The 23,442-nt window shown below is 47.8% G+C and overlaps 1 protein-coding gene across 1 annotated transcript in view; it reads right to left on the bottom strand.

The window, feature by feature from the left end:
- Positions 1-23,442, bottom strand: part of LOC144136391 (methanethiol oxidase-like) — a 38,759-nt gene that overhangs the window by 3,993 nt on the left and 11,324 nt on the right. Inside the window, exons 3-10 of the mRNA XM_077668674.1 lie at positions 23,213-23,398; positions 19,571-19,688; positions 18,417-18,599; positions 16,767-16,948; positions 13,739-13,817; positions 6,840-6,961; positions 6,425-6,490; positions 1,282-1,427 (exon numbers count right to left, since the gene is read on the bottom strand). Coding sequence (XP_077524800.1) covers positions 1,282-1,427; positions 6,425-6,490; positions 6,840-6,961; positions 13,739-13,817; positions 16,767-16,948; positions 18,417-18,599; positions 19,571-19,688; positions 23,213-23,398 — 1,082 coding nt within the window. The remainder of the gene's footprint in view (positions 1-1,281; positions 1,428-6,424; positions 6,491-6,839; positions 6,962-13,738; positions 13,818-16,766; positions 16,949-18,416; positions 18,600-19,570; positions 19,689-23,212; positions 23,399-23,442) is intronic.

Genomic DNA, 23,442 nt, shown 5'->3' with positions numbered 1-23,442 from the left:
AGCAGTCGGAGCATCGGCGAATGCGGCTAATGCGTCTGCTATTCAATAGAGACGCGACGGAGTGCTATACGCAGTGAGGCCGCATCGGGAACAGGCTCGTACGCCCGGAAACAGTCCTTCTACGGCTGGATCTAGTTGCCCGAGGCGGCACTGTAGAGCAACCGAAGGAAGTCAGTAGTAACAGGAGCTCAGAACAGTAGAGACCGTGGCTTAAAAGAGGAGTCAGCCGGACAGCGTGGGCAGATGGGCTGAACGCAGCAGCCCAAACGCAGATGCCGAGTTCAGCCGGACAGCGTGGGCAGATGGGCTGAACGCAGCAGCCCAAACGCAGATGCCGAGTTCAGCCCTTCTTTTCTAAAAAGAAAAATATGCGCATCCTGGAAGAAACCTTTGACATTCAACTAGCTCAGTAGACAGAAATGCTGAAAGGAGCATTCTACGGGGGCGAGAGCTGTTACGTCATGTTCGATTCAGCATGCTAAGAGACAAACAGGCTTGAAATACAGAAAAGTCGAGAAAAGAGCGCTGCTTTTATGACCCGGAAAAATAATCCTTTCGGAATATACAGCTTACGCGGACTCGTCGCGCGTTCCGGCAAACATGCGAACATCGTTCCTCTTACGCTATAAATACGATTCGCCGAAACTGCTTCACTCGGAGGCCCCACGAGACTGCCTCCAGCTTTGAGCCAGATTATGAACCTTCCCACGTACGATCAAAAATGGAAAGTTTCGAAGCGAAACCCTTCTCCCCGCATCTCTCGCTGGCTGTCAAAGAGGCCTCCGGTGGCTGCTCGAAACGTTGCGGAAGCAGTTTTGTTTACCTTGATTTTGCATAACTGAAATTGGAAGCACCGCATCTCCTGCCACCATGCGTTCACATTCGCTATTAAAACTGGGCGTACTCTTTCAAACCTTGTGAAAAGTTTTCGCCTGTACGCTGTTTTATGACCCAAATACCGCTCGCCGATGAACCACACGCATGTGCAAATAGCCGCAGCACTATTTGCGACGCGTTACGCCCGGCGATGTTTTATTTTCAGTATCACTGCAGCAGTTTACATACCCGGCTCGTCGAGCTAATTTCGGACGTCTGGTAGAAATAACCTTCTCAACACAGAGAAGTTATGAAGTGCACGAGACATTTTTGCCAGAGTCCGTATGCAGGCGTGCATGGATGTGGTCTACTAAATACCTCCTGCCCTCATGTCTCACTGCTCAAACGCTCTATCGGTTCCGTTCATCGTAAACTGTGCGAAACATCAGTCAAAGAGAAACTTACTCGTAGAGCTCCGGGTAAAACTGCTTGTCCCAGGCGCTGTACAGCGACGTGGTGGCATACAGCCGCTTGCCGTCCAGGCTCAACTGCAGCATCTGGGCTGCTCCTCGAACGGGTTTGCCCTTGATCACGCACCGCTCAGGTTGCTCCTGTGCACCGATGAGACGCACGCGTTGTCTTCACCCATGTCTAAAGACACAGCCACGCATCGGTGAGCTCTTCGAAACAAACATCCTGTCTTAAAAAAGAAACAGAAAGCCTCCTGACGCCCGTGTTTTCAAATGTGCCAGCGGCGCACTTATGTCGGTCATCATTGTCTGTGTAGGAGAGTTTGAACAGCAGACTAGCACCCAGCCACTCGCAAACTGCAGGCAGTTAAATGACAAATGATGTGAAAAAAGAAATGGCCACCGCTAACCGGAATGGAATTGTATAAAACTGGTCGCCGCTAATGCTGAAGGTTTATTAACATTAAATATCGAATAGCTTAGATAATATGTATACTTTACCTGCTGACCTAATAATTTAATCTACATAGCTAGCCTGTCTCGCAGATTAGCGCAACGCATCATCCGCACGCCTAGCGGAGAAGTGCCGCCCACAAGACTCAGGTAGAACTTGTCTGGAGACAGACGGGCAGACACCATGCTCCCGCACACACAGTTGACTCAAGCAAAGCACGAAGGAAAGAAGCGCGTTCCTCAAACAAATCGGGCATAGATGGCGTAGTCTGCGTGCGCAATAAATAACAAGGGTGTAAAGATCTGCGCCGAGAACTTCAAATGGATTGAAGTGCCGATGAACAAAACGAGACTGGCATCGGCCCTTCGATGTTCGTGTGGTGCTGAAGGCAACCTTTACAGCTGTATTGCATCTAGAATATGACGCCGAGAGGAGAGTCCTGTTCGCACACCCGAAGAGAACGAGGTGGGGAGGACCCATGGCTCTGGAGAAGGGCACCTTCTTGGAGGGACTGGGCGCTTCTGGCTTCAGATATATCTGCAGTGTTCCACAAATAGTGGAGGTTTTCACTATGTGCTTCCTGTCCACTAACAAAGCGCAAGTTAAAAGTTTCTCACTACTTATTGGAGCTGTGGGTGAGCAAGTATAGAGCGCACAGGTCTAACATTTTTCTGATGCACTGTGACACCGGAGTAAGTGCTCAGCAGGATGGCTAGGTGTCACATGAGCATTTTTTGTGCGTAACAGGCGGCAGAAAGACCGTCCTGAATAAAAAAATCACTCGTCAAGCTCGAGTAATGCTGCCTAATGCACGTTCTAGTTCCTACAGGTATAAAAGAGCTAAACTAGCACTTTTCTTTCACGCAGCTTGAGGCCGTCTAAGGGACCGGGCGATTCAACGCCATCTCAAAGACACTGCAACGAACAAATTGTTTATCTTGTATTGGTCAAGTGCTCACGCGGCCCTGTTACTTACAAAACAAATGCGCTGAAGTGATGCAGAGAAATGCCTCTTCTGCGAGAAGAATGACATCCTAAATTATCTAGCCCACACATAAGATGTGCTATACTCAAAAATACACCGAAATACCGAAGTACGCGAAAGAGGCTGGGGAAAAGCACTTCACAGGCCCACCGCAGAAAATGTTCCTCTACGAGGACGTACACTCATGGCGACGCGTCTACGTGCGCAGGAAACCGACGAGCAGATGAATGCAGACACTTCTCCTGGGCTACCTTCCCGGTCCTAAGTCGTTTTTTTCCCCTTTTTTCCCAGTCGGCCTGGTCGTCTATACAGCAGGAGCAGCGTTCGCTGTCCTTCAGGGTATCGCCGGCAAAGCCTTGGGTGCAACTGCGCGGCCTCCATTTCGCACCTGAGGCACTTCTCACTTCAAGCGTTCACAAGTGAGGGTCATCTTCACCCGCTAATAAATAAAAAACGAAATCGCGAAAAGTCTTCAATAAGTCCTATTACAACTGAATTCGAGGCAGTAGATTTTATTTCCAAGGCGATGGATTGTGCGCAGAACGGTAGAAGCACCGTGCAAAAGTCCTCTTGAGGCCGCTATACTGAAGGCCACACTCGGTAAGTGAATAAGAGCCCTTTAGAATTCTGTAGCAAGCGGTGCATAATAAGTGCTGCCCACGGAATCAATTTTCCACAGACGGAATTCACTGGCAGGAGTGTGCATTTAAATGTACGAGCCAAGTATACCGACTTCAAAGACATATATACATTGAGGCATCCCAAAAAGATTGTGAAATAAATCGCCTCAGCCAGTGTCACTAGTAAAACTGGTTCCACAGAACAAAAAACGTGCCTCACCATGGAGGTGAGAAAGACGAAACGTGAGTCCGCAGAACAGTGGTTCCTATGTATGGCGTTGAACAGGAAGTGCTGTCTGATATAGCAGCCAGCATGGCAACCAGTACTGCACGGCCGTGGCGATGCAGTGGCTAAAGCGTTTTACAAGAGAACACGAGGTCGCAAGAAAGAGTTCCGTGAGCGGCGGCCTCATCGAGATGCTGCCAAGATGCAAAGACACCCGTATGCTTTTTATAGCCAGTGCATGTCAATTAACTTCATGTGCAGCTTCGTGATGCGCCATACCACATCGTTACCACAGCTGTAAAATTTCCAAAATATTTGATGTCCGATAATAACAAGGGAAAAAAAGTTGTTGCAGAGATATTGGTAACATTGAAAAAATATTTGGATCATGATCATACCGATAGTTTATATTCAGGTAAGAGCCAAGTTAGACACCATCAACACTTTTCTCTATCAGTTTTTTTTTCACACATATCCATTCTTACCTCGTGGTTTGATTTCCCAAAAACTTCCGTTCCCCGGCGTGTGGTATCTGTGCACGTTTCTCTGCACTCACAGCCATGTTGAGGCAAGGAAGTCGCATGCAGAGGAACACAAAGGTTTTCGGGAAGCGGCCATCGGATATTAGGGCCATACTATAGCTATCCTGTTCGTACCTTTTCTAGTTCTCTAAGTTTCTTATATTGCACTGTGCAATACCCCACAAATGATAAAATTCCACCACAATCGGTAAGCTTTTTGCTTAGGACCAATGCTGGCTAGATGGCTTGCATTCGTTCTATCACCAAGGCGCTCCTTGCGCGGGCAACTCTCCAAGGTTGAATGTGACTAGGCGGTGAAGGAAAGAGAAGAATAAGATCCGTTCTGGGGCGCATTGGATAACTTCGCTTACTGGTTAACTGCTCCTGGATCCTCGCACGCAGAGAGGGCGTGACGATTTTTTTTTTTTTGCGGCTACGTTAGGGCCATTCCTCTGCACTTATAAAATGACAATAAGCAGACAAGAGGGTATATCAGCGTGGATTTCAAACTTATTAAAGAGCCTGTAACTGAGTGCGTTCGCCATATATCTGCAGTCACCGTGAGGGGCTTTTAAGTTTAAAACAGGTGATCATAGCCGGCATCATCAGACATCAAAATAACTATATCTTCAACGGCAAATAACTCTTCTGACGGAATTAAGCGAAAGACGCTACAAGAATTCGAAAAATGTGATCAAGTACATGCAGAAATTTGCATGGTGTATGCTTAGTTTCGAACGAAGAAGAATATTCAGATTTAATCGCACTTTTTCCCCGCAGTGCTTAAATACTACTGAATATGAATTCTACAAACGAGAAGCAAGTACTGTACAGTTTCAAGGAAAGAAAGGACTACAAGACTTCTTTCCCGAGGAAGGAAATTTTTATGTATGGATAAGTGGTAGCGAGGAAATAGCAGCTCATTAAAAGTCGTTTTTAAATGTTCATCACAAGTAACTGCGTCATCATGCAGAACAGATCCGCTCAGCCTTCCTGATAGCGCCTTGACTCAAGCTAGGTTCTAATGAAAAGCAAAAGGCAGAACACGAGAATACTGCAGGCCAGTACTTGGCAGCGCAGTCGTTAAGGCCTTAAGAAAGCGTGATGTCATGGCTCAACGCCGGATTTCGTTACTGAAACATACCACTAAATGAAGCATACATTTTCGCTTTTGATTCAGTAATGTTAAACAAAATTCCCGTTTTTTTACGGTTTTACACGCATCGGGAAAGAAAACAGAAAAAGTATTTTCCCGGACCCTCCCATTACTAACTGGTGCCTCACAGCGCCCTTTGAGGCCTGTTTGCGCATATATAGAAAAAACATTCAATGTTGATACTGTTGACGAAACGAGTTGCTCTAAGGAAACAGCTGCAGCATCAATGCAAGTCAGAAAAAGACAATGTTCGTCCTTTAGACCCATTCGCCGTGCTCGCTATGCTAAACCTTACCTGCTAATTTCAATCTACCATGGAGTTTGTAACTATAATTCACTTCTTGAGTTTCCTCTATCCGGTTCGGTTAATGGCTTCCATTAGACAAGCTCGAAATTCCTCGCCAAATTTATTTATCCGCAAAAGAGCAGGCTGCATACGCCGCTGCAGATACGCAGCTGCATAGTGACAGCGCTTGCTTTGCACGGAAATTGGAGGGGGGAGACGAGTCAATACGCTATCTGCGTATTGCTTCCCTGCATTAAGAGAAGCTATAGCGTTTGCTGCAAGCTCCAAGCTCTGTATAAAACACCAAGCTACCGATGCAAGCTGGGCTTGAATACAGATTCCTCCTGAAGAAAACTGAACGAGGACATACATAGCATAGCTTGCATCTTCAATTATGCGAGAGCTCCGAAGAACAAACCCGAGCATAACACTCCAGGAAAAACTTTGCGTGCAAAAAAGGTGAACACGAAGGGGGTGTTCCAGTGGAAATGTGTTGCAGAAGTCGCACGATCAACAACACGGATCATGGCAATGAACTGTAACAAGGTAACCATGTGGGCTAGTTTGTGTATTTCAGACATCACTTCACCAGCGAAAGCACGAGAACACCAGGAGAAGAACACAGGACAACGGAGGACAACGCTGGGTTGTCCTGTGTTCTTTTTCTCCTGGTGTCTCGTGCTTTCGCTGGTGAGGATATGTCTGACATGGCAATGAAGCGCCACTGTTCCCGAAACCACATCATTTGTCGAGCATGCGCAAAGATTGACACCGAAAAGTATGCTTTTACTGAACGATGTTAATAACAACGTAACCTAAAGAGGTTTTACTCTGACTAGCTCTTAACTAGTTGTACATGAACTAAAAAATGCAGTAGACGAAAAACTTGCCTTCAGCTCCTCGTCTTGAAGCACTTTCACTGGGCCCCCCTTGTAGATACAGCCGCCCGTGAAAACCTGAAAAACAAAGCAAAATAATTGTTTTACCTCATTAGCTTGTTTACTCACCAATTAGTTGGAGTTTTTTCAAGGTGCATCTTAAAAGAAACTAAAATCCAGACGCTATCAATAAAACGTTTTTAGAGACACTGCTTAAAAAGCTGTTGAAGCGTAAAAAACTTCTTTGGCAGGAAAGTGGCTGCAAAGGAGAAGAACCATGCCTGGAAGTGAAGAGGGCTGTGACTAAACAGTAGCGAAAAGTCGCAACTGTATAAAACTGTGCGATTCATGTGACTGCTGAATTTCTCACGCACAGTAAAGTTATGAAACTGGAAGCGCCCACTCGCGAATAGAGCACGGTGCCTACCTGGCCGACAAGCTTCGGATGCCGGGTGTCTGAGATGTCATACTGGCGGATGTCTCCGTGAAGCCAGCAGACGATGTAGAGGTACCGGTCGTCCAGAGATATGAGAATGTCCGTGATGACAGCTACACATGGGCCAAAAAAGAACAGATTGTCACTCGTGTTTTGCACATGAATAAAGTCGTTCGAAGTTCTGTAAACAGTGCTTCTTCACGGTCATCCAGTGATAACGAGCGAGTTCTCACGCGACATACCCTCAATTCTCATGTCGAGAAGAAAAACGCCTTTGGACCCCAACTGCCGTTACCTCAACTGTTAAACGCGGCTCTTCGCTTTTAATGGTTGAGCATTAGAAGAATTATGCGGTGAATTCTATGTGTTCCTGTGAAGCCGCGGCATGAAAAATGAAAAGGACGAAGAAAAAGTAAGCATGGGTAAAAGTGGAAAATGAAAAACGATGAGGAATACGCATCTTTTTTGCGCATTAGCGACTGCACAATGCCCCCACACACGTTCTTTGATATACTACTACTTAGCACGTTTTGCGCGCGTGCTGTCTTTGATACCTCCTTGGCGAAGTAACTGCTGCCGCCAAAACTTAAAAGCAAAATTTAAAAAAAGAAAATACCACACTGAACGTTTCGAAGTTCCTTTTGTCGCCACATGCACGAACCGGCTGTTTAATCTAGTTCGTTGATTAGAAATCGCTCCATCTTAATTACGCTCTTGGGCAACCAAATTTCAGAATTTGCATATCAAGGCGGACGCAGCCAGCCAGGAACTCGCTATTTGCTAGCGGATCAGCTCGACTGATCGGCTTTCTTCGAACCTGTGCCGCCGTTCATTTGCATATCACTACCTATGGCGGTGGCGGCGATGGAGGAAGTACCTTCTCAAAGTGAACGTGGTCAGCCTTGCAGCGACTTTCCATTCGCAGTTATCGGTGCAGAATAAAAAAAGAAATACGAAAGTAAAACCCAGCGTTTTAGCCTTTTGTCTGACACACCGTTCGTGCTCCACCGCATGAAGTCTGTACTAAACTGCGAGACTTAAAGTTACAATGGCCTTAGTACTATTATAATTAAGCGTTGAAATTGAGCGTAGTGGCGTAAGATTTTCCAATTCACTGAGATAAAAATAAATGAGGAACTTTCCTGCTCAAGCGCTCAGTTGAAAATTAACTATTGCTTTTTGGGAAAGGAAATGGCGCAGTACATGTCACACATATCGGCGGACATCTGAACCGCGCCGTAAAAGAAGGGATAAAGGAGAGACTAAAAGAAGAAAGGAAGAAAGGTGCCGTAGTGGAGGGCTCCAGAATAATTTCGACTACTGGGGATTTTTAACGTGAACTGAGATCGCACAGCACACAGGCGCCTTTGAATTCCGCCTCCATCTAAACGTGGCCGCGGTGGTCGGGTTCGAACCTGGGTAGTAAGGACAGATATTCATCACAATAATTGGAGAGAGAATTTGTTTTGAGGAAAGGGAACGGCGCGGTAACTGTCTCGCGTATCTCGGTGGACACGCTAACCGCACTGTAAGAGGAGAGATAAAAGAGGGAGTGAAAGAAGAAAAGAAGAAAGTGGTGCCGTAGTGGAGGGCTCCAGAATAATTTCGACTACTGGGGATCTTTAACGTGAACTGAGATCGCACAGCACACAGGCGCCTTTGAATTCCGCCTCCATCTAAACGTGGCCGCGGTGGTCGGGTTCGAACCTGGGTAGTAATAATAATAATTGGTTTTTTGGGGAAAGGAAATGGCGGAGTATCTGTCTCATATATCTTTGGACACCTGAACCGCGCCGTAAGGGAAGGGATAAAGGAGGGAGTGAAAGAAGAAAGGAATAATAGGTGCCGTAGTGGAGGGCTCCGGAATAATTTCGACCACCTGGGGATCTTTAACGTGCACTGACATCGCACAGCACACGGGCGCCTTAGCGTTTTTCCTCCATAAAAAACGCAGCCGCCGCGGTCGGGTTCGAACCCGGGAACTCCGGATCAGTAGTCGAGCGCCCTAACCACTGAGCCACCGCGGCGGGGCAACCTGGGTAGTAAGGACAGATATTCATCACAATAATTGGAGAGAGAATTTGTTTTGAGGAAAGGTAACGGCTCGGTAACTGTCTCGCGTATCTCGGTGGACACGCTAACCACACTGTAAGAGGAGAGATAAAAGAGGGAGTGAAAGAAGAAAGGAAGAAAGTGGTGCCGTAGTGGAGGGCTCCGGAATAATTTCGACCCCCTGGGATCATTAACGCGCACTGACATCACACAGCACACGGGCGCCTTAGCGTTTCGCCTCCATCGAAACGCAGCCGCCGCGGCCGGGTTTTAACCCGGGAACTCCGGATCAGTAGCTGAGCGCCCTAACCACTAAGCCACAGCGGCGGGTCGTTATTTGTGCCCATATAAGTTTTCGCTTTAGCTAAGATGAGAACAATTACGATGACTTATCGCTATTAAAGTTCACCCTAGGAGTGAAATAAATAGCTAACCTCCAGGGGACTGTTTCTTGGAGCATAGAATATTATGGTACTGGTTCTGACGCGTAGCATATGCAGCCTGCATTGGGATATAGATAGACGAAAGTGGCAGTGGGTAGGCAGACCTCAACAGGCCCGCCGATGAGAAATATGTATTCAAGAACTTTTTGCTGGGCTAGTTGGTGCATGTTACTAAAAAAAGAAGCTCCAACAGAGACAAGACGTAAGTGGTGACACAAACAAGCGCTTGTCCGTGTCACTTCTTACGTCTTGTCTCTGTTGGAGCTTCTTTTCTGAAGTAAAATGAGAAATATGGTTTGGGTTATGGAGGTTTAACGTCCCAAAGCGACTCAGGCTATGAGGCACGCCGTAGTGAAGGGCTCCGGAAATTTCGACCATCTCGGGTTCTTTAACGTGCACTGACATCGCACAGTACATGGTGGTAGTGGTTTTATTAAAAATAATAGTAAAAAGGAAGGAAAAGATTTTTGCTAGCCCCGGCATCTGCCATCGATACTGAAGCACCTGAGCTGGGACAGCGGAAATAAAGGACAGCAGGCAGAATGGAGAAATGAAATGAAGAGGTGAGGGGACAGGAATAGAGGACAGGGGGAGAAGTAATATGTACAAACTATTTACACAATGAGAACTGTGTCCAGGTTGTGCGCGTGATTAGTTCATTTTAGAGGAATTAAATCACACACGCGCACAGCACTGTGTAGGTTACAACTGGAGTGGGGCGTCCAGTTATTAATCGTTCAAGGTAGAACTCGCGGAGCGTTCGGTCACTGCGTGTAACTACCTGACGGAGAACAGACGGGACGTCAAGCCCGTGTGTTCGAGGAATGCACAGAGGCTCACCAAAGTTCCCTCACGAGTGCGCGCACTGCCCTGCGGCCACAATAGCGTCTTGATGGAGTCTGGTAGTATGCCCTGCGCCCTATAGGCCGCGAGCATATCGCGACGAGCATCGGCGAACGCGGAGCAGCGAAGGAGCAGATGTTCTAGTGTTTCCACTGCACCGCATCCGTCACACACATCACACAGTACATGGGCCACAAGAATTTCGCCCCCATCGAAATTAGACCGCCACAGCCGGGATTGAACCCAAGTATTTTTAGGTCACCACGCCTGCACCGACATTTAAGTGAAAAGAAAATGAAAATTTGTTTTTGTAGCGAAAGCCACCGTAGGCTAGTCAGCGGCGCATTTCGGGCAAGCGTCCCTAGTCACTACTGCACATACGCCACTTGTTGCACCGAGCAGCGCCTCCTATATGTATAGAGGAGGCGCTGCACCGAGTCACTGTCACGCTGCTGCGCCGCGCCGCCACTTTCCTCAAAACCCAATTTTCAGTTTCTTTTTCTTTCTTCTGTCCCTCCCTTCTTTATCCCTTCCTTTACGGTATACGGTTCGGGTGTCCACCGAGATACGTGAGGAAGTTACTGCGCCTTTCCGTTCCTCAAAAACCAAACAAAACAAGTGAGCAGCTTGACCGCGGCGGCTGCGTTTTTATGGAGGAAAAACGCAAAGGCGCCCGTGTGCTGTGTGATGTCAGTGCACGTTAAAGATCCCCAGGTGGTCGAAATTATTCCGGAGTCACCCACTACGGCACCTCTTCTTCCTTTCTTCTTTCACTCCCTCCTTTACCCCTTCCCTTACGGCGCGGTTCAGGTGTCCAACGATATATGAGACAGATCCTGCGCCATTTTCCTTTCCCCAAAAACCAATTATTAAACAAGTGAGCCGCCGGCGTTCATTGGGTTCATTGGCGTTGACAACGTTGTTGAGGCCGTTCATTTCCACCCGCGCGATGGCTTACTGGTTAAGGTGCTCGTCTACTGAGCGGAGTACCCGGTTTCGAACCCGACCGCGGCGGCCTCGTTTCGATGGAGGCGAAACGCAAAAGGAGCCCGTATGCTGTGCGATGTCAGTGCGCATTAAAAGATCCCCAGGTGGTCGAAATTATTCTGGAGACTTCCATCACGGCACCTATTTCTTTTGAGGAAAGTAAATTGGCAATAATTGTCTGACATATGTCGGTGGACACCCGAACCGCGCCGTAATGGAAGGGATAAAGGAGGAAGCTGCACAAAACCGCTGTGCTCGGGATGCAGTAGGAAGTCCTTGTAGAGCCTGCGTCACGAATGGCACACTGCGATCCAAATACTCTATAGCTGAACCGATGCAGGGACGTTCAAATAGAACTGCGTTTATTCGCTTGACATGCGAGCCTAGCATCCCTATTCTGACGGGCACGTACTACGTCAGGGTGTTATCGCTGACGTATCTCGGCGGTTTAATGGGATTGTTATATTACACGATTACACGAAGAGAGTTTTAGCGTAGCCGGTTAGCCGTACGGCAGGTACGGTAACGCGTTGACGTTGCTACCGTTGCCAGGCTTGCCAAGCCACATTTGCCGTACGATAGCAATTGCCGTAGTTACCGTGTTTACCGTACGGTAGAGCTAAATATCTCCACAGGACCGTTTTCTTGGCGATGTTTCATATCTGCTCTACCAGCGCGTGCCTTGCGGCCTTGGCCACCATCTACGCATTCAGTGAGAAGCGCCTTCACGGCGGCGTTATCGAAGCTCGTCCAACTAAAGATTAGATTGACCGATCACAACTCAGCCTACTTCCAGCCACAACGATGGCAGCTGTGCCAGCGAAGGAAGGGCGACATTGTTATCAGCCACGTTCCCGTGTACACTGTCGGCGTGCGTGCACCTAGCGAGAACACGCAAGTCACTTCATGTGTTCGCGGAAGTGAATGGACTAAACCCAATCGCTGCCTGCACACCAGTCCAACGTCCCACTAACAGCTAGACTAAAAAAAAAACAGAAAAACAGGACACAGAACAAATGCATTATGCCTGAATATTGCCTTCGTGTGAAAATCGCATCCCATAGTGTGCAGACATGTGCGCCGGTCCGGCTCACCGAGAAACGTAGCGCTCTTAAACAATCCCTCAATTTGTATAGATCACCAGCGCCGTTTAAAGTGCTTGAGTCGTCTTAGCACGACGCCTAAATGGCTCGAAAGCAACTCGACGCACAAGTTGAACGTCCTAGTTTGCATTCCAGTGACCACATCACGGTTCCCAAAATTTACAAGATTGCGTCAGTCTAAAAGAAATCCGCCCAGCGCGCTATTCCGCGAACTGAGCAGACGGCTGAGAAGAGCTTGCGAAACCATGCAATACTCCCAAGGTTTCATATCCTTTTTAGGCTAAACTGCCGTCATTAGTAGCCTTAGTTGCTGTGCGGCGCTGTGCACATGTCGTTTTCGCCCGACTGCTTATTCGCGCAAAAAGCAAAAACCTCCTACGCAAATATCACAATGCCCATAATCACCCAAGAAAAAAGTGGGCACGTTTAACATTAATATCACCGCTTAAAAAAGAAAAAAGCCGGCCGTTATATGTTACCGCTGCACTTGCAAAGGTTTGCACGTGGCATATGGTGCAACCAAAAATGCGCATTTGTTGAATTTTATTTATGCTGCTTTTATTTTTTGAAGAGGAATGTTGCAGGAGAGCCTTCAACCACAAAGCTCGAAGTGGCCAGAAAACAGTGCGCGAACGTATTTATCGTGGCTGTTCATTGATAGAAGAATTATTGAGGTTTAGCTAAGAACCAAATTTCACTTTTAATGTGTTTGAAGAAATATGTACTAAAAGAAATTCTTAGAGGATACTGGCCTTTTAGGGTAGTGGTAGGAATAATATTTTCTTTAGAATATACGACAGAAGCAGAGCGAATCCCGACACGGTTAATATGTGGCTAATCTCATCTGTTCCTGTCATCACCACTGAAGAGTGTAGAGCAAGAGATATCATTAGGAAAGTAAAAATATCAGCCAACACCTCGCCAGTACGATTATCTACTACTGAAAGTATTTCTTGAATTCTATGATGTGCAGTTTGCTCAGAATACAAACGGATCTATGCTCGTTAATAGTGTCTTATCGCATGTATTTGAGGACCCTTGTTGCTCAAACGTCCAAAAACTTTCACCCGCTTGCCTCGGAGTTATTGCAACTGTCACGCAAACTAGAGGTTACCGAGGCAAGCTCAAAGGCGATCATAAAAAAGAAACTGGACTAGTTCACGTTATTACTTCAGAAACCAAAACACCAGCCTCAACTGCTATTCACACGAGTCGACAGAGGAACGAGCAAAAACTCTTCACCCGCAAAATGTTTGCGCTTTTCTGCGGCCCGATAGCGCGCTATCATTTACGACTCATTATCCCTTTCGGGGGCAGCTCTGCCACACAGTATATATGAAAGGCAGGAGCACTTTTACTTTACTATCACAGCTATACTTGCTTTCGTTTTGTGTCGATGCTTGAATTGAGTTTAAACAAATGCGGACAACTATGCCAGTGAAACATTGGGAAAAGGGGTTACCTGGCATTTCGTCAAGAATCCAGCCTTGCACTTTCTTTGTTGGGATTGTGATCACCTTTTCAACGCTCCAAGAGCCGTCCTGTAAGAAAACTGCGCGTTAATAAATAATCTTAAGGAGACGCAGCTTAATTGAAGTTGCATTTTAAAAGCTCATTGCCGACTGGTAGATCAGCGCGTGCTGTTCTGTCAGAATGCAAGACAAGCTCGCTAATCAGTAGTGAAATGCTTGAAAGCATTAGTGAGAAATGACCAGAATTAACAACAGTATTAAATGACCTCGTTAGAAAAGCACAACTGTCCAGTACGCTTGGCCAATATAACGTCGACACGTAAACGAGTTGGGTTTTTGGCAAGAAGCAGTCACTCATTCTTTTAACCCATTTCACATCTCAGTACAAACTGCGTCTAGGCCAGTATCTTCTAGACTACGATCTAGATCGACAGAAGGGTGTCTAGATCTACATTTGACATCTTTTTATTGATGTCAAATACAGATAAAAAACGACATAAGATTACAGTAGTCAGCAATGAAAAATTTGAGTGCAGACTTTCACACGCCACCTGCCAGCGATGGCAGGTGGCGTGTTACGCTACTAGCCACTCTCCGGGATATTACCGTGGCAGCCGCCTTTCAGGTGGCGTTTCGCTCTGCCATTTGGACAACCGGTTACGCCGACTACGCATACGACTACGCATACGACCACGCATACGACCACGCATACGACCACGCATACGACCACGCATACGACAACGACGTGGAACGGGCGCGTAAAAGTTACTTATTCAAATAGTTTTTTTAGGCAAAAATTGACAATGTCAAGTACCCGAGGCGGATAATCATGCGCTTTCCCGCCAAGAGTATTGTCAAATTTAAGGCTAAAAACTTTATTGGCTGCGCTTTGTCACCTGCTTCTGAGATAGAAAGCAACAAAAGTCCATTAAAACGAGAAATCCTGTTCCAATACTACACTGAAAAAGGATCCCAAAACAAAAGTTCTGAGCAAGAAAAGAGTCAAACGAATAGGAAAAAAATGGCTGCAGCATTTGCTGGGCACAGTAACGAAGAACCGCCTACTGACGTCAATCTGGACATTAAGCAAATGGGAGAAAGAAGTGAGAATGGCCCCAATGTTTCATTGCACTTTAGAAGTAAAGTGCACACGAGTTGAGCTTAAGGTCTGTTTAGCAGGCATGAGTGCTGGTGAATGGTTAGCTCCTGCTCTTTTCTTTGAACATATTTCAAAAGAACTCTGCGCAGACATTGCACAGCAGAGCGTTTCTCATATCGTATGACGTCCCTGCTCTCGCAATCCAGTTTCACTGAATGTGTAGCCTTTTTTCGGATATATAGAGCTCACAGGTTCGGCTTCGCGACATATATTAGTAAGGTTTATTTAGCATCGCCAGCGTTTTCTCCCGAAGTTGAGATGAACCCGCATCCACACCAAGCTGAAATATCTTAGAGGTGCTATAGGAGCCTCACTACACAAATTAGAAGCAAGCCTCTTGAGCTGTGGTTTGGACAAAGGCTCTACGTGCTAACTGGCACAACGAAGAGTACTCTCCAGAGCCCCTTGGCCACCAAATAATGAAGAGTAATATATACAGACATTGCAGAAGCCAATACAACGCACTAGAAACGATAGCGATAATAAAAAAACGTCCTTGCAGAGCACACTGACGAAAGCTCCACTGCGCCAGCAGGCACCCCGTTTGCCAGAAGTGACCACGCCGCCCGGCTTGCTTCTCAGTTATATAGCGAAACAGGTATCGCACCCATCAAACTATAAATCACTGTGTGACAAGAAGAACCCTGTTCATCACCTTCCAATACCTTTTGGTTTTTAGGTGTGCCGTAGGGGTTCCACTACATGAGGAAGAAGCAAAGAATGCGGCTTGCTTACTTTTGGCAAAAACTGTACGTAGAAAGCCGTGAACCCCGTTCACTGCACCCGTTTTTTTTTTTCCGAAAGCAGTGTTCATACCCCAACGCGCTGTATGCGATGCCTTTGGTGCCAAACCGTTGGAGCACGATACCGTCCAAAAACAAAACAGCCTGCTTTACGCGCTGCAGTTGAAGCAGTTTAAAATATTGAGGCGATTAACACTGTGAACGATGCATTGATTTTCCAGTCGTTACATCTAGTTACATTCTACTAGATCAGGGTTGTCCTCTGAGAACGTTTTTCAGTTCAAATATTTCATTATTTGATCCGCAGCAGTCGCTTCCATCTTCTGCCGCAGAGTGTCTTGCTAATTATATGCGCGTGATTAACCATCGCTGGGAACCAAAAAGCAACAAATATTTCTGCTTATATGTTGCCCCCCCCCCCCTCCCTCCCCTTGGCGCACACCATATCGGTGAAGGGCGCTGATAGTTAAAGGTTAGAGGGGCCACATAAGCTCCGCCTTAACGGTACGAGGAGATAGCTTTAATCGGTCAATACCCGTATATGCGGAATCGGCCGTTCTCTACTTCACATTCATAGAGGGCTACGAGTCCTCATACCACTTCTGGAGGATTGGTGCAGCGGTTATGAAATGTGCAACTACCCTGCGATGGCAAGTGCGGCCACTGGTTGGACTTGTGCGACAGGTTGCTATCCCCGAGACGCCTCTCGCGTCCGTTCATTAATTTCGCTGCTACCTGCCACAGTGGGCAGTTTGCTCACAGTCCGATGGGCAGGTTGTGATGAAGCCATAAAGTCGCGTGACCTAGGTGACCCATCTGCCACCTAGGTTGCTTTTCGCGGTCAGCAACGACGACCCCGACGCTGGTTTTTCTGCGACACGGACTCGTTAACGCTATCGCGTTAAAATGGGACTTAACACAACGTTGAAGTCATTCATTATGCCTTTTGAAGCCGCCAGAACTAAATTTTTCTCAAGGGGCACGCACGGCTTTATTAAGCCTTTAGAATGTGGACAGCCTCGTTATGATGCACTTCCGTATCACTGCAGAAGGTTTTTTTTTTCCAAACGAAGAGTTAATTACCGTGCGGTTGCCAGCGAAGCTGCCCTCACCAACCTGATCTTTGAAGAACCTCCACACGGTGCTACCCAACGCGCATCCGACGTAGCCCTCGCTGGCGTCCGGGTTGTGGAGAAATCGCACTTCCAGAGGCATCAGGCCTTCCGTGCCCAGATCGAGGCTCTTTTGCAGCACCACCCCGGGCCAGTCCCACACGTCAATGTGTGTGCCGTATTTTCCTGAACACAAGAGAGGGGAACAAGAAACATGATTCGCAGTGTGTTTGCACAAGTGTGCAGGCCGTATGACCTACATGCCAACTGCTACCACACACTTTCCTGTATTGTGATGGTTTATGAATGATTTTTATGTTCGAAACCGTCACGTATGAGCTGCTATGCATTGAATTTCTCTGGATTAATTTCTACTCCCTGGGGCCCCTGAACCAACAATGAAACCTCGGCGTGAGGGCGTTTTCGCATATCGGCTGAAATAAAATATCGTTGAAATCGGGATTAAATCCCGCAGCAGCCTTGAGATAAGCGAAGCAAACGCCATAGTTATCGCGCCACAACTCTGCAAGGAAGGTGAAGTGGAGAAATAAAGTTCTGGTACTGAACTCCGCGCAAAACAAGCCAGATAAAACAGAGAAACGGGACCGAAAACTCAAACGCATTTAAAAGTACTTCTTTATTTGGTCTCACTGAGAAAACTTGTGCGGTTCCACACATCATATGGGCTGTTCAAAATATCTAGGCACATGCAAAAGCCTCCAAACGGGGAGTGCATGCACTGAAGGAAATAAAAGAGCACTGCCCAGGCGCCTAGCATGCCGCGTTCTATGGCAGTCGTATTTAGTGGTAGTGGTCCATCAGCAAAGTAAGGCAACTAATGAAGGGCTGTGGTGAAGGAACTTTTACCCTTGCATCATAAACTACAGCAAAAGTGGAAAAAAATTCGTCCATGCTGATTTTGTTTGACTCTCGGTGAGCCACAGTACACTGCCTCCTTCGAGCTATAAACGCTCGGTTCCTTGTAAAACGCTGCAGTTTATGCTTTCTTCAGGGTGATTTTTTCTTCACATTTTTTGTTGCAGCGGGCTCGAAGTACGGAGCGAATCGCGCTTTTTACGACCTCTGGAAGGAAGGCCCTATAATAGCGACGTCTCTGTGCGTTTCAGGGTAGATATCGGGGCAAGGTGCGGCAACGAAGCCGACCGTTGGGCAGCGTCGCGAGTCTCTTCGTCCGTTTTTCGTTTTATCGGCTCGAGACAGACGACCCAGACACATTTCCCTCCCAGACGGTGACGTCCTTTCAATGACCTTTCTTCTAAACAGCACATCAAATCTGACGTAGGTCTTGCTGTCTGCCTTTATTCTTTTCTCGAACACTTGTGTCAATGGGTGCATGTCTATTTCACGGTTTGCTGTTTTCCCTTATCACCAAGGTGGGAAAGAATACGGTAAACGAAATTTAGTTTTGACTTCTACAGAACATTACATCAACAAATTACCCGACACTTGCTAGCGTACTGTCAAAAGTGGGGTAAGGCCATATGGCTTCGCACTTCGTATCAGCAAATTAGTTGGCTACTGTGCATCACACAAGGTCCAAAAAGCATCATAACAGGGTAGAAAACCCTACGAATAAGTCATCCTGGGGGCTTGCGCACTCGACCGCGTCCAGTTCAGTTGTAAGGGGACTGACCGTCTTCCACGTCTTTCATGTCGAAGCCCTTCTTAAAGGCGGAAGGCGCCCCCCACTGGCTGCTGATCATGACGTTGTGTCGGGGCTGGTACCAGTAGTCGTACCCGAAGGCGGCGCACTTGCACGAGCCGGCACACACGCTGCGCAGTGTCAGTGTACTGCCGTCCAGCACGAAGAAGCACCCTGGAAAAAAAAACGATGGAAATAAAACCACTCACTGACGCTGGTCAAAACTGTAGAGGTCTGCGGCTCGAAATGCAACGGTCAACTCCATCTGGTGGAGTTTTTTGCGTCTCAGGCACGCAGTGGTTATAAGGGACGCCGCAGTGAATGTGTCCAATTTTAGCCACTTGGATTCTTTCAGCAAAGTGTCGAAATAGCACACACTAAAGGGGCATTTTGTTTAATTGCAATCAAAATGTGACCACTTCGTGTCCATTTTGGACCTGCGACTTCTAGCTGGGTTCCATAGCGCCCTTTGTTATTGGGTGATCCGCCTTACAAAAAAGTATCCACTTTCAGTTCGACATCACCGACATCTTAGTGCAACATTTATAAGGGAACAAATCTTTATGGCAAGGATAATGGCCTGGGTGCGCAAATTTTGCCTAATATTCGTATTCCATGAAGTTGTAGATGTCTCTGCTCCCAAACAACGCGACCCTCTACCGTTTCCTTAAAAAAATTGGAGGACGCTTAAGCTTCGTCTTTAAGAGTGAGACGCGACAACGTGTCGCAGCGTTGCCAAGGAGTCCACGGAACGCTATCGCCAGTTCAGCGCGACGCGTTGCTCGTCACATTTCTCGCTGGACACCCGGATCGCGCCTTAAGGTAAGGAAAAATCAATCGATCAATCGACCGATCGAAGATCAATCAATCAATTCATTCATCCATCATTAAATCAATCAATCAACCAACCAACCAATCGATCGATCGATCGATCGATCAATCCTTAACGCTGTCGCGTTAAAATCCCTTTCTTTACGGCGCGGTTCAGGTGTCTACCGAGATGCACCATTTTTCGCTCACGCCAATGACGCCGACGACATCGGCTTTTCTGCGACACGAGCTCCTTAACGCTGTCGCGTTAAAAAGTGGCCGGGGCATGCAGCGAATTAACACGTACCCCAGCCCACCTCTAGGGGGCGCAGTACCTTTAGCGCTGCCGTCGGGATTCCCCATGGTGCTGACCATGACGTTTCCGTCGGCGAGGCAGTGCGGTGTGTGAGGCGTGGCCAGACCGAGGGCGTGCATCTCTTCTGGTTCGATGACCTGCGCAAGTAGAAGACATCTATGACAAAGAGCAGGCCGCTTTATGCTCCACTGTCAATTCATGAACACCATCGTACTTCCGAACTAGTAAAACCTTCAAATGCACAAACGTTTTGACAACCTTGTTCATGCACATCATTCAGCGCCACGTAGCCGGAGCCGACCTCCCGTGCTCACCTCAGAAGTCCTAGCTGCTGCTCATTCGAGGTCAACCCGGCCTCCACGGCCATCCTCCCAGCTGCATTACTGCTAGCAGCCAACCCAAAGGCGAAGTATTCACCATTAGGGTATTGGGGCTTCTCATTCAGAGCAATCGGAGAAACACCGAGACACTCTGGCTAAACTCAGTCTCTGTCTCGCAGACCATTCGTTTAATTCGTCGCATTGCTAATAAACATAAAGGCATTCGAGAGGCTGACCTCAGACGTCTTGATCAGGCGTTTGTTATCAATCGCCTCACATATACCCTCCCTTACCTCTACCTAAGCTGCCAGGAACGGGACCGCGTTGACTACCTTATTAGACAGGCATACAAGGCGGCTCTCCATCTCCTCCACCGGACCCCCACGTATAAACTACTGGAATTAGGGGTCTACAACACTGTGACGGAGCTCTCGGAAGCCCATCTCACCGCTCAGTACGAGCGTCTCACCCACACCTCCACGGGACGTCACATACTCGACAAGCTTAGAATAAGCTTCGAAACGACCGTCACCGACAAGGCCCAGCTTCCGTCCCATCACCCAGCACCCAGAGTATCATGTCGCTCGCCGCAAGGACAGGGCTAAGTCTCTGCATAAAAAGTATTTAACAGATCAGACAGCGGTCTACGTCGACGCCGCCGAATACTATGATCGCGATGCTTTTTCGCTCGCGGTTGTAAACTACTGTGGACGGCCGTTGGTTGCGTGCTCCCTTCCCGTCAGATCATCTGAAGAGGCCTAGGAAGCGGCCATAGCCTTGGCGATGGTCTCCACCTCTGCAGAAATCACCTTCAGGGACTCTAAATCTGCGATTCGTAATTTAGCCAAAGGCCGGGTCTCCCCCGTCACCCTATCTCTCCTCCGCTCCACCAAGGACCAACTCCGCCCGATCCAAATGGTCTGGGTCCCTGCGCATTCATCCCATCCAGGAAACGAGGCGGCCCACAATCATTCCCGAGGATTCGTTGGCCGGGATGTGTTGTCGCCCGTCCTGCGGACGACGAGAGATCGTATGGTTATATTTCATGACACAACCATGCACTACCGCTTAGGTAGACTTCTAGACCCCCTCACATATTTCTCTAACTAAACCCCAAGAGGTTGCGTGGAGGCAACTCCAAACGAACACCTTCCCCAACACCGCGATATATGCCAGCATATACCCCGGGGTCTACTCTCCCTCCTGTCAACTATGTGGCCAACATGCCACTCTATCCCACATACTCTGGGCTTTCCCTCAGGACTCCCCTCCGCGAGGTTTGCAGCTCTCGAATCCAGACCAGTGGGAGGCCGCATTGCTCAGTTCCGACTCGGACACACTGATCCGGGTTGTGCCAACAGCCCTAGAAGTCGCCGAACGCCACGGGCTCATGACCACTCGATGGGGCTATAACCCCACACCAACTGCTACCTTAGTCGATGAAAATAAAGTATCCTCCTCCTCCTCATGCACATCGCAAGCACGGAGCTGTATGTAAGATGCATTTTGAAACTAAATTAAACAATAAATACCAGACAGGACGAAGCAGCATTTGAAATCTGTTTTGCAACTATGTCAAACAGTAAATACCAGACATTATCAACGAGCTCCCCATAAGCTGATGTGCTCATTAAATCAATTTATGAAAGCGCGGCTTCATAGTCAAGTGACGCCCGGAAAGCTGCACCAGGCAGTAAGGCAACATATCCAGCACACGTTCGACTGATGTAAAACAAGTCAGCATCGAGTGCAGTTGCTCATCGCTGCATTTCTAGGTAATGCCGCTGGAGGTTATGCCGCTAAAACGCATTCAATCATTCTAAATCCCGTCCTTTTGTCATTCAATTCAATTGGTCCAGACTTCAACCAGTTCAAGCATCCACGCTCGCTCTATACTTTGCAAAGTAAACCGCGCTGCTGCAGTACTGGCAGTGCCAATAAATTTCCAGAAGAACCTCCGATCACTCAGCTTTGCCCTTCGGGTGCATGAAGTGAAGCTAGTTTTTCCACAAGAGGTGCCACAACGGCCCCAAGAAAGGAGACTTGAGCCAAGTGAGGCACACACATGGTGGTGGCAGTGGCATTGACGAGTGCTAAACGAGTTGCCGGCTCTTTGAGGACTTTTCACCGTCCTCATGGTCGGACGGGAAAGACTCAAGACTTAAATCTAAACATTGCTTAACACGATCATGGAAGTGTGCTTGGGGTGAAAGGAAGCGCGAAATAAGCCAAGCAAAACGACAAATGCGTAGCGCTTTATGAACCACAATACCCTTCCTGATGCTCCCAGAGCAGAGCGCAAAACAGGAGTCCACCAGCGTGAGTGGCTGTGCACCCGCTGCTCGCGAAAACTATCTGATCCGGTAAGATTAATGGGCGCACGCGAACGTTGTTGGCTGCGAATATCACTGCGTTCAATCGCGAAGCGAAATCCCTTTTCCCTCCCTGCATGACCAGCCCTTGAAGCTTTCTCGGGCATTAAGAGAGCCAGCCGGAAAGATTTATAGACAGCACTGTAAGGGCAGTCCCAGAAGAGCTCTCAGGGGCGCTCAAGAAACGGTAAGAGCAGCGTAGAGGAAACTCCAAGTCCCGAATGAGGCAAGACGGGTCAAGGTCAAGTGCAACAAAGATGGTGTTTACCCAAGGCAAAGCGCAGACGAGTGGGATTATGCAGTGTAGAGCACTAAATAGGTAGTTTTGTGCAGTGCAATAAACCTTAATTTGCCTCCTGTAAGGAAACAAGGTAGCATTCGACCTCCGTTTTCCAAAAGCGGGTCGTTTCAAGCGGAATTAGGTGAGACGTGTCTCAACGATCAAAAAACCCTTGCAATTGAAATGGGCAGCTACAACTCACAAGCTGCAATTCAGTGACGCCCAAGTATTTTTTTTTATGGCACAGTTTGCGGCGCATCAAGCCAGTATAGAAAAACCACACAACAGGAGCTCCAGTCCGATGGTGAGAAATGTTCGCCTGTCCTCGAGAATCGCATCAGAACATTTATTGATCGTAATAAAATCTATCCTATGTGTTTATTAAGATCTATAAACACATTTACGTATTTTGTTAAGCAGGAACAGCGGGTTATTGAGGACAATTTACTTTCATCATTTTAAGACTGTCAAAGCAGCCAAACCCCAGTGCGTAAAGTACCAATATTCGTTTACATCACGAACGGGCAGCAGGGTGTTAAGATTTAGGCGGTTTTTTTGTAAATATGCTGGAGGCGCGTGGATGGGCAATCGCAATCGCCGAGTTCAAGGGTCGAGAGGAGCAGAGATTTGATCAATGGTTCTGTTAAAATGTCGCCGCTGTAAAGGCGGCTGACATGCCGTGTACGCACCTTCAGCAAAGTGGGCTTCTTCAGGTTGTGGCTCAGATCGACCACGTAGACGCGATCGCTGTTGAGGCTGGGCAAGATGAGCCGGTTTCGGCGCTTGTTGGGCTTGCCGTAACAGCTGCTGCACGTGTTCCAGTTCATGTGGTGCAACTCGTCTCCCTTGTACGGCATCGAGAGCCGGTAGATCACCTGCGCATGCGCCGTGGAGGCCGAAATGCAAACATCAGTCACAG

The sequence above is a fragment of the Amblyomma americanum genome, chromosome 6 (genome assembly GCF_052857255.1).
Source record: "Amblyomma americanum isolate KBUSLIRL-KWMA chromosome 6, ASM5285725v1, whole genome shotgun sequence".
In the NCBI taxonomy this organism is placed as follows: Eukaryota; Metazoa; Arthropoda; class Arachnida; order Ixodida; family Ixodidae; genus Amblyomma; species Amblyomma americanum.
This window is presented reverse-complemented; position numbering and strand designations above follow the sequence as displayed.